Source organism: Rhyacophila brunnea, unplaced genomic scaffold (assembly GCF_057557595.1).
Source record: "Rhyacophila brunnea isolate RB1 unplaced genomic scaffold, BYU_Rbru_1.0 scaffold_7, whole genome shotgun sequence".
Classification (NCBI taxonomy): Eukaryota; Metazoa; Arthropoda; class Insecta; order Trichoptera; family Rhyacophilidae; genus Rhyacophila; species Rhyacophila brunnea.
The window spans coordinates 20,402,518-20,415,287 of NW_028233339.1; the positions used below are offsets into that span (position 1 = coordinate 20,402,518).

Sequence of the window (12,770 nt, forward strand, 5' to 3'; positions counted from 1 at the left end):
GACTATTTGTCAGAATCGATGTTAGTCAATACGATAAGAAATTTAAATTCTATATCTTGATTTTTGTGATTTTTTTTTTAAGTAGAAAAATCTTCAGAGTGGGCTTTGTCTCAATAACTCGTATATTACCTATATTATTATTTGTATGTTTTGTCAATATGCTGTCAACTGCTCAAGATCAACATAATTTTAGTAAGTTTTCCATTAAATGTAAGGAAATTTTTAGTGCTATATTATTCTATTAAAAATTAAATAATTTATATTAATTATAATATTAAGCTTAGCTATTTGATGTGCGTTATTATTAGTGTGAAGATCTGTTGAAGGTCTCAATGTATAAATGGGGAGCCAGGTAGAAAAGGGTAATACATGCCAAACTACTTTGAAAAACATGTTTAAAGAAGTATAGTATTATCGTAACATTATGTTTGCATTTTGACTATAGTCGGATGTGGTTAAGAAGGAATCAAGAATAATTATTCTCATTATGCAGGACACTGTTACGGCAGAAAGCCACAATTTTATTAAGGCGTGGGACCCGGCATTGACCTCGACTTATATAATATATTAATTAGGTACTATGTCTCTTTCCATAGAGACAAATTATTCAGATTTATTTTTAATCATATTTTAGTGTAATGATATTATAACATATATTTTCAGAACCTTTATAAGCTATGTAGGTAACATGACATAAATTTTAAAATCCCATTCGAATTATATTTTCAGCTACAAAGCGATTACTCTAACAAAAACACCCAACCTGACATTGTTGTTTGTGGTATTAAAGAAATCACTGTAGGTACCTTGTTTACAGTGCTGGTTACTTGATTTACTAGCGGACCCATGCAGAATGAGCTTTGTTAGAGTGGTCACAGTGTATCTTATACTATTTTGTGAACTGTAGTAATAATAGAATACTTTAACAATAAAATAAACCTTACTGTAGTCACTTGAGTTTTTTTTTTAATTTCCTCTTATTTTTAGGTAGATTTTGTTCCAGAAAAGTTGACATGAATACCTTTTCAAATTAATTAACATAATAATATCTGTACCTCAGAGGCAGACGGATGCAACTCCATTTTTGGGGAAAATGTTTTTTTTTAAGAATCGTCATGCTAAAGGCTTTATTTATTAGAGGCAGAGAGATGGAAGTCCTAGTCCAAGATATGCATAGAATAAAGATGCAAGTGCCATACCTACCTTAGAGGCAGAAGGATGCAAATCCAATAATCCACTAAGATAAAATTCTCTCAAACCGTCTGCAAATGTACTAGACGAGAACCAGCCAGGAGAACGAGCTTTAGAGGAGAATAAAGCACTATGTACCATATCCAAGTCATCAGAGAAATCAAAGCGGTAACAGGAATACAAGCTGCCGCTATCCATGGGTTTTATAGACTATGAGAAAGGGTTCGATTCCATAAAGAAATTTTCAATACTCGATGCGCTCAGAAATCAAGGAATCCCCGGGTGCTATATACATATTTTCAATAATATATACAGTAGCGCAACAACATCTCCATAAACCATCGCCACCATTTCCTATCAGCAAAGGAGTCCGACAAGGTGATACAATCTCACCTAAACTATTTACAGCTACACTTGAAGACTTATTTAGAGAACTTGACTGGAATGACGCGGGCCCCCATAAATGGAGAATACGTGAGTCATTTGCGCTTTCCCGATGACAATAAATAGTAGTTTGCAAGACTCAGAAGACCTCCAAAGCAGAATGCAGGAACTCGCTGGAGTAAGCAACAAAGTAGGCTTGAAAATAAATGTGTCAAAGAAGAAAGTCATGTTCAACTGACAACAAAAAAGATCCTCATCAATGGCATTCAGCTCGAACAGGTGAAAAACTACATCTATCTGGCACAACAAGTGTCTATAGATGGATGTATATTTGATGAAATTGTTCGCAGAGTAAAGCTAGGCTGGAGTGCTTTTGGCCGCCTGAATAATTTCTTCAAAAATTACCTCCCACTGTGCCTAAAGTGCAAAGTGTTCAACCAGTGTGTACTTCCCGTAATCACATGCGTGTGAAACATGGACCCTAAGTAAAAGAGAGATCCAGAAACTTAGAGTAGCACAACGTGGAATGGAAAGGTGCATGCTGGGCATAACGCAAACGGATAAATAGAAGAATGAGTGGATAAGGGAACAGACAAGGATTAATGATGTGATAGAGTTTGCTAAAAACCTCAAATGGAAATGGGCTGGACACATAGGTCGAAGAAAGAACAATCATTGGACAAATTTATTCATCCAATGGTATCCAAGAGGTACAAAACATCCGCAAGGTAGATCTAGAGGCCGCTGGATCGATGAAATGATAAAGTTCTGCGGAAAAACTTGGCAACGCAACGCACAGGGACGAGAGAAGTGGAATCAACTTGGAGATTAGCGAGGCCTTCATCCAGCAGTGAATAGATTCAGGCTGGTGATGATGATGAATACATAATAAAAAAAAAAAAAAAATGTGTTTTGCTTTGTTATATTTTGGCTAGGTAAATAAGATACAAATCCACATTTAACAAAATATCTTTAGAGGCAGAAGGATGCAAATCCACACTACGTTTTTTATTTTATTTTTTTTTAGATATAAAATTGTATTATATTTATTCCTTTCTTACATATTTCAGAAGTACTTTAATTGAATTAGAATAAAAAAAATAATGATCATTCTATGTATATTTTCTTAGAAGTTATGAATATTCGTTTAAAATAAAAATTGTTTTTTGGCTCTCCTGAACAATTGGGTATTTGGCATTTGCATCCGTCTGCCTCTGAGGTACAGATATTATGCTGAATAAACCTGTCATTATTATCAAATTACTAATATTATTCTCACACACTTGGCCAAGCCGTTTCCAATTTTAAGCTTAACTTAAAAATAAGTTAAATGAAAATAAAAAGGTGTTTTTTTAAATGTACAATGATAATTCATGGAGAAGTTGGCTCCCATTTATTTTTGGTGGTGTAAATGCGGGCGAAGTGCGTGGGGTGAGGGGAAATGACATTTTCAAACATTATTTATTTTATACCATCAGAAACATACATGTTAAATAAAATCCTAGAAAAAAAGTAGCCTAGTGGGATTCAAGCTGACATCTGTCACTCTCCATGTTCTTTTCGCTTTTGGTTGGCAGATCCTTTGGACCATTTTGTAAAATGCTGTGGAACCGCTACCTGGATGACACAAATTAAGATACAGGGGCTAAATTACTATGGATAGCTTAAGGTGAATGCTCCACCTGTCCTAAATGCTTGCAATTTGAGATAATTTTTTGATAATTTACATTTTAAACTATTTTAATTAATAAATTCGTATATAAAAACATTAAAAAGAAAAATATTTATTATTTAAATTCAAAAATAAACTAAATTAAAAAGAAACATAAAATGTGAATTCGTTCATGGGTTCGATCTTATTATTACATAATATTTTATAGTCATAATTATTTTAAGTTTTCTCATACACACAAAAGATTTTTTTATAAATTCCATAGGTAGTTTTTTTTTTTTTTATTTATTTTCTAAAACAGACTTATAAAAAATGAATATGTGTATAACTTGAAACCCTTTTTATTTATATCAAATCGAGCTTCAATATTTTGTTAATATCAAATTAAATTTGATGCACTTAAATGAAAAGGATTTTAATTAATATTTGTGGAGTTTATCAATTGAACCATGCGCTTGCAAAACTATTTAAAATGTATGACACCTTCTATTTATAGTCAAACTACACACACTAATTATTACTACCTATATAATATTATATAAAATTAATATATCTTTAAATTAGCAAAATATTATTTATGGATCGTAAATCTTTTTTTAACTAGTCTATTTTTGTTAAAATTTCCTTCTGATACCAGTTTGTTTTTGTAGCTATTAGAATATTTAAATGTAGAAGGTTGGAGTCAAAATTAATCAGCGCTCCAAAACTTTTATATTAATATGCTGATACATAATGGGTCATTTGGGGATTAGGTATGAGGGGCGTAAAGAAATCACGCATTTTTTTATACACACGAATTATTAAATGGATTTGTTAGGTGCAATACCTATGTAGGTGATAAAAGATAAATGGATCGCGGAAACGGAGCGATAACAGTTGTTCCCACACGGGACAAAACGACAAGAGTTCATCCAATATTCAAACAACACCTACAATACGATATTATTCTCACCTGCCAGCTGTTCTTCACCGGCGGCATATGATCCTGCGATGCGTGAGTTTATAATATTCTTCCTAATTATACCTACACTATAATAATTATTCCATTTGTTTGATTATGTTGAAATTATTGACCTATCAAATCAACATTAAATGGGAAAAATATGATACTAAAATCCTCCCAGCCTTACTTTAGATCAGGTCTGAGCAACATTTTATAGGCATGTTTATCTATTAAATATATAATGTTCTGCTTAAAATATGAAGCGATTTGAAATTATTGATGATGTAGAAGGGGGTGTAGATGGAGAGTTTTTCTGTATACAACTGTAATGCACTCAGCTCTAAAAAAGAATATAGGCAACATACGTTTTAATATTATATTTTATTATTAAATTAAGTTTATGTGATTGAATACAATATATTTATAATAAAATCATTAAAAGAAATGTTTTTTTTGTCTTTTTTTCCGACCATGTCCAATCCTAATAAGATCATATTATGGGCCTCCAAAGAGTGGAGGTTTGTATTGACAGATTTGTTTTTACGAGAAATGGATGTCAGCCATTTCCTCAACCTATTAGGTCCATTTACTCTTGCCGCCCCTTAAATCCTACCGTCCAGGTGTTTCGCACCCCGAACTTTTCCACTTCTGCGTGAGTTTTGTGGAATCAATACTAGTTTATTCGCCATCTAATATTATTTAATGTACCTACTTTTAAGATGTTTAAAAATGAGTGTGTTGAACACACGCGACAGAAGTGAAACTTATCGTTTTGCTTTACATTCTCGGGCACATTGTCGTTCACCTTTAGGAGTTTACTAAATATAGAAGATTGTTTTTGAACAATTTCTTTCGTTGATTGGATTTCACCATAACTGAGTCGGCGAAACTAGATAGCTAGCCCAAAACATGTGACATGGCGAAATGTAGTTTTACTGACATATGAGTGCATCATATACGGAGCTGCAACGTGGATTGTAGTGCGCTTGCATGTTTCCTTGCGGGAATTTTCGATAATATTTGTGAGTTGTCGGACTTTCTGTTATAGAATAAAACATATAACATATCGCGCAGCTACGCACATTTGAATGTTATTGTATCTAAGTGAAACAAAATTGGCGACAGGCGACTTTTTTACTACTCATGGGATAAATAAATTAGTAATGCATGAAAATGTTACTTTTCATCATAATTTAAGAGTAGGCGACGACCCCCTAGAAATCGCGCGACGCGTGGGTTAGGAACCAATGATTTAAATTTATTCGTAATACGAATATAATATGTAAACAAAGCAAAAATCAATATTTTATAAAGTCATCCGTCTCCTGTTCACAACACTAAGCTGGTCGACCTTCCGGGCCTGGGCTCCTAAGCCCCCTAATCCCAGGCCCCCAGGCTTGAGCCCCGCCAGTCCTCCCCTTGTGGGGACTAGGTATACTTTGGTATATTGAATCTATTATATAAAATACAAATTATATCCTTAGGACCACATGGTTATATATTTTAAGATAGTGAGCCGCTTCAAGTCCTAAATTCCAAAATTTAATGTCAATGTATGCCTGATTTGATTGATTTTCAATTTGTGATTTTACAACCGGAAGCCCATAAAATACCGAAATCATGCTAAAAAATTCAAGTTTATATAATTACCGTCTGATTTCATTAATTATCAGTTTGGACATGTATTGTATTGACTACTAATTTTAAGTTAAACAGTTGTGTATTGGGAAGCCGATATATTACCAAGATGGCCGCAAAAAATCATATTTTATATGAATAATTTTATTAAGTATATTAATGTTTTATAAAAGGAAAGTTAAGGGTGTGACAGTGATCTTAAACGGATCTTTTTTTCCAAGATTCGTATGTTTCTGAAAAAAATGTAGTATTGGTAGGTACCTAATTACTTAATTTATTAATTATTGATGAATAGTTTCCTAACGTAATTTTTAGTTATTTAATGTAGGATTACCATAGGTCCCGATTTGATCGGAATCGTCCCGGTTTGACGATGGGAATTCCCGACCGGTGTGTCATTTTGTCCCGTTGTATATAATAATATTATAATGTTCAGCCTAGCCAAGAGTTTTTATTACCTCTTATTGATGGCATCATATCATATCACATGTATTGTGTGTATTTTTGTTATTGTTAAATCAGTCATCGTCAGACAGTGTTAAAATTTTGTCTTTGACATCTTTTTATTTACTTATATCATTTTCAATAATTATAGTAGGTATTTACCGTAAAATGCTTAAAAAAATTGTATTTTTACATTTTATGCTTGTTTCCAGTTTCAGTCTTTTGTTTTTTTTATTATTTAATAAATCCAATTCATATTTTATATTCTCCTGGTTTCGAAACAAATTATTATGGCAAGTCTACCCATTGGTTCAGTAAAAAGATGGTAGGATTTGACTCCTTCATTCGGCATCCAGATCCAATAGTTCCGTATCACTGACTGTTAACTTCCGCGGGAGTAGTAAGAGAGGGGGGGCCTACTCCACTACTTCGTCTGCATTCTCCGCTAGGTAAAGACATCGCTGGTGCCGTTGCGTGAACTCTCCGTTACTTACGTTCGAGTTATTTTGAAACATTGCCTGCAGGTTGCGTGCCTATCTCGGCGGTATTTCATTTTGGAGGCAGTGTTTTTTTTCAAAAGGCTGTCAAAGCTACTAGTTACCAATCTATCCGAGCAGTCCTCCTGCCCGGCCAGTGCTAATTAATTTTGTCAGTGGGTGTTGGGTATTTTGGGTGTCTAAGGTGGGTTTGTGCAACTTATTATGATGGCGCCTGAGACCGTTGTAACGATTGACAACAACCATGGTGGAAACAAGGCCACGGAACCTGATCAGCCTCTCGGGTGGCTGCGCCTCAACGTACAATATTTCAAGACCTTACCTGGAATATTGAAACTCATCGAACTGGTGAGTTTATAATATTTATGCTTACAACACTCTTCTGAGAGCTGTTACAAACTTATAAAAAAATACTAGATTTTATAGCAGCCATCGAACCTATTTGGAACCATCGATGTTAATTAATTATTTATCACGTATACACATAATAATAAATTATTTGTTATATTACTCCGCGCCTCTTAAGTATCTTTAATAAAATATGACATCACATTTTTATTCCGTTTAAAAATATAAACGTGAATTCTTTCGTCTAGTGAAATTAAGAAATCCCAAGGAAAATCTAATGAAAATCAAACCCGGCGTGTAAAATTATAAATGGGGTTGAGTCACAGACACAGAATCAAAATTAGATCACGATTGTTATTCCGATAGTAAAGTTGTAAGTTTTAACACACGTTTAATTCACAACAGTATTCTTGTAGAAATATTTTCGTGCTCATGTTTTCAGGATTTGTTATAAAAAAATGGTTGAAACGGTAAAATAAAATTATTCTTTTCAACAATTCTATAAAGTAGGTAGAAGTGCTTATATAATAATAACATGACTACTATGTACACAGTCAATTAGGTAATTTAAGGTAATTTTATAGTTACTCCATGTCGTTTTTGTGATCAAGGTATTTTGTGAAAAACCAAACCAAAACCTAATACAACCTACTCACTACTCTAACTCAAAAAATAAGTAGGTTGTGTTATGTTTTGGGTTATTTTTCAGTACCTAGGTAGTTTTTCGTTTCAAAACACCTTAACCAATAATATGACAATATGGAGTAGACAGTGACGTCCCTAGGCAGCGCCAAAAAACCGCCCCATTTTTTTATACAGTATTTTTATCACCCTTTCATGACACCAGTATCTAAGAAATGTGTTGTATTGATACATTACTAACAAAATATACACCAAGAAAGCATACAAAATTAAATTTAGATACCTACTTATAAAAAGCGAATAAATATAAAGTTAGACACTTAGTACCTACCCAAATCATCAAAGTCTGATGTCGTATTTGGTTAATATTTCTGACACATTTGGTTTGTACCATTTAGCAATACATAGATTTGTTATTTCCACACCATTTTTGCAAAGCTATTATTGTAGGTAGGTACAACATGTAAACAAAATATTTTTAGCTATTTCTATAAGTATACCAAATCTCGATTTGCCGCCCTTCGAGTAACTGTCGCCCCAAAGCGACGCTCAATCGGCCTACCCCCACGGGACGTCACTGGGAGTAGGTACCTACTATAAGATTACCTAAATTTAATTGCAGGTACACTACTGAGTCGAGTAAACCCAAAACCTCTTATTCGCGCGCACAGAAAAATAGTTTGGGGGTGTGTCCATTCCGACAACATATCCATAATAATTTATTTTTGATTTTTAATGCGGCAGGGGGAAAGGCGAGTTAAACAAAATCTAGCGGGCGCTACTGATTTCAAAATTTACCCCACCTACCTACCACCTTCAATCGTGGACCTCCCCTCGCATTTCAAGGTACATTTCTCGTACGCAGACACTCCGCTTTATGATGCGATGAACACCTGGCATGCATACAGTTGCTCACCTACGAGTTATAGCGATATGTCGCATCCACAAGTGGTTATCGAATGCGCGTGGCTTAAAGGTCATGATTATTAGGAACATCAGTGTCCGTTTGTGTCGTCCTCACTGTCTTATCTTTTAAGAGCATACATAAGTGAAACGGCAAATAATTTTCCACAGTAGGTTGAACGAAATTTTGCAGTCGTCGCCTGGACTCGCCAATCGGAGACCGACGGTAGAAGTGTGCGCACGTCGATTTGTTTTGTCATGGCGTCGGATGAAAATATTCTTAAATCGTGTAAAGATGACTAAAAAACTTTACGTATGTAATTAAAAAAGAAAACATGTCAATGAATATACTATTATTATTAGTAATATAACAATAAACATAACATTAAATGGACGCATGTTGGATTTTCATGACAAACTATATTTTGTTCTGCACGCGTCATTTGCACAATCCGCGCATCGCTTAAGCGTCAATTACATTGAGCTTCTTTACGAGCTGTTTGTTGGCGAATTTATAATCTGCCTGTAAAGTCGCCCAGTGTAATCATCGAAATGTCAGCTTGTTCGATGATTACACTGGGCGACTTTACAGGCAGAATATAAATTCGCCAACAAACAGCTCGTAAAGAAGCTCAATGTAATTGACGCATTAGCCACGATCTTTTTAGACCATGCCTCAACTGAAGTATACGCTGGTGCTCACCATATAACGGACATAACGGAGACGTACTCCCTCACCTTCGCAAAGTAGGGTCTGTGCACAGTAGAAGAATAGTGTGACGACGAGTGCAATGAGTGCTCAAAAGAAGTCCAGAACATTTTTATAACGGATGATAAATGGAATATTTCTTTATGATGGTGAAATACATTATTGTCCTCGGCCAAATATAATAAATGTACGTTTGATCAAATTGAAGAATGACAATGGGAGAGTATCATGGTTTACTGGCAGTTTTGATACTGTATTATAAATTGCTCACAGCCTATTTGAAGTTAGACATGCCTGGTATAAATCAAATTACGACAATTAAATATCCAGAAAATTATAACAATCTTCATTAAAATATATCTGTGTGCACCACCATGTTTTGTTGCGCAGTTTTATTGCTGTTTTAGTACCTAGTTGGATATCGTCTCGATTAATCATTCAATTATTAATTATTGAGAGATGATTTTTCCGCATCAGTAAACCGGTTTTCACCGAGTCACCATCAATTGGATTAATATCAATATAGATTAAAAAGTAATTTACAGCTATGGGAATTGGTGAAATCGAATCAACCAATGCAACAAAAAGAAAACTGTTATTTTTTTTGTCATTTCATGTTATTTAAATTTTCAATGATATTCGGCTATAAAATAGCTCGCTCGTTGATACTTATATTAATTTGCAAATCTAATGTAAATCTATAATAACATAATTATTTTATTAGAAACTAGTTGAGGAAGAAAATTTACATAAACGCTAATTTACAACGTTTTTCTTAGGTCGTATTCTTATTTATCCGGTGGTTGTTTGTCCAGTACAAATCTTGCAATCGATTCTTAACTAACTTCCCGACTAGATAGACATTTGGAACTTTTAGAATATGTCAGAACACGATGCCAATGCATTTTTTAATACTTTTAGCCATCTTTAAGTAGAATTGGATTCATTTTTAGTTAATTCTGTTTTGTATGAAAAGTTATTTCGATACCATTATTGTTTGCTAGGGATCGTAGCAACTAAATTATTAATAATATACACCTACGTGCGTTACTATGGAAATCAATATGGAATGACATTTCATTATTCAGTATTTCTATCAAGTACAATTTTTTTGATCGTTTAAGTTAGTCAAGTCAAGTTTATATGATTCAACAGACAATTTAAAAACGTATATAAAATTTCTTTTTATCTTGTAATTATTTTATTTCGTTTGTCATAATACTCATAATATTTGTGTTGCGCTTTTTTGATAAATAATACTATTGTTTTGGTTGTATGTATATAATATGTGTAATTGTTGCCAGTCAAGTTATAAATTATGTTAATAATTGTTAATTTTACACTGCAGTTGGAGATAAAGTAAACAATTACATCAGAGCTGACACTATTGTTGAATTGTATAAATATGTGTGCAGTAATAAGTGCCAGGCAATCAAGGATCTATGCTTACAGTAATAAACAGTAAGAACTGGTATTTCATGCTTTGCACCTTGCCGCACATGCAGACTGGGTCATCCCATGAGAGATCCCCCATTTCACAATAATAATTATTATCGCCTTAAGTAACTGCTACTGAAGTTTGATGTCTGTTGGGGGTTTTCCGCCCTTATTTAAACTGAAAATGCCACCTCTACCATAGTAATTTCAAATTTTATTTAAATTCGTTAGAAACTCCATTGTATTATTTTTTCACACAGTATACAACAGATGGTGGTATCTGACCATATCCGCCGATATGTAAATTTACCTTACGGCCACAACAGATGAAAATGATTTCTACCGTTTTTATTTATGTTATATTTTATTTCAATTGAACTTCTTGAACTTCAATTCAATTTCTTCTTGAACTGTACCGCCCTATAAATACCAACCAATGCATGGCCTGACTTCACCGGGAATTTCCATGTACAGCTCTCGAGATTGGCACCGGGGTAAACGCTCTGCTGGCCTTATCTTCTATTCTTCAAGACCCTTACAAACTAAATCAGTTTCTCATATAAACAGTCAGTCCTCTCATCTTCGGGTGTGACGCTGTTGCCATAAATTTTCTCCGCTATTTAAATACTATGCTTAGGTCGACTATGAATCGATGATAGTAGGAACTCAGTTAATAGACAAAAAAATAAACAATTCGGTAGTATGTTTTGATTCAACCAAGTCGAACAAGTTTCTATTTACGAGTTACCGTATTTTTTTCAATATAAACACTCACTGTCTTTTAAATATCTATTTTTGTATTGAACACAACACATAAATCGAACAAATTGTAAATATCCACGTAATGATGTTTCATGTGTACTTTATATTGGAAATTATAATTGTTTATTAGTAAACGTTCTGCTTTATGTTTTTAATAGTAGGAGTATTTTTTCATCCTGTTAAACCAGCTGATATTATGAAAGTGATTGGCCAGCCAATATGAAAATAGTTTTTCATGCAACCTTTAACCAACTACCCACAACATTTTTTTCCCATTCAATAATAGATTCTAAATTTATACTCAATAAGTTTTGTTTATAGATTATGAAATGCAAGGTTGTAATACGTACACGTATATAACCTTGTTACCATAATATTCGATCGTGACTGTTTCTATAAAACTATAAGCTAATAACACCGTAGATTGGTTACCTGATTTCTTACCGAAGCGAGGTGGTAGTAAAGATAAAAAAACTGGTTTGCATAGAAATTGTTTCAGTTACTTACGTACATAGAAGTTATAATAGGTAGAGAGAGAGATATGTACTTAATATACACCTGACATTCAACTTTATATGAAAACATTGCCACAGATAGATCGTACTACTTTTATTATGTAATTTTCTTTACCATTTGGCCTTACTTTAAAAGATTCCCTAATAAAGATACCAACATTATATTTTAATTGATTCATTTAGGCTTTCAAAGTGAAATATAGTACCATAATAATTATACTGTTTTTGGTCAAAAATATTGACATGGTAAATATGATTTGTTTAAAATTCGTGATTTCCATATACCTACAGTTTTTGTCAGTCCTTTTGCATGCCTAATCAAAACTATTGAAATCCTGCTCGTATTTTTTGCAACTCAATGATGAATACCAATGTCGCACTTACCATAAATTGAATAAAAACGCAGATAATGCATATGTGTATTTTATTAGATACTAAATAAAAATAAATTGCCAACAAGTCTTCGAATTGTGTATGTAATAATAATTAATGTAACATGTACGTTGATTAGATAATATATATTGTGGTTATTTCATATTAATATTTTATCAGTTTCCTATTTTTAGATAGTGCTTAGCATTACAAATAATAATTTTAACAAAGAGATGTAGATATAGAAGATTGTAAAATTATTTTATAGATCAATAAGTAGGTACTAGGTACCAGTGGCGAAGGGTGGAGGTAG

The 12,770-nt window shown here is 33.3% G+C and overlaps 1 protein-coding gene across 1 annotated transcript in view; it reads left to right on the forward strand.

Moving 5' to 3' along the window:
• The first annotated feature begins 6,723 nt into the window (after positions 1-6,723).
• LOC147064603 (plasmolipin) overlaps positions 6,724-12,770 on the forward strand; it is a 94,157-nt gene continuing 88,110 nt past the window's right edge. The window contains exon 1 of the mRNA XM_085957798.1: positions 6,724-7,117. Within this exon, the coding sequence (XP_085813924.1) occupies positions 6,974-7,117 (144 nt within the window). The 5' untranslated portion in view covers positions 6,724-6,973. The remainder of the gene's footprint in view (positions 7,118-12,770) is intronic.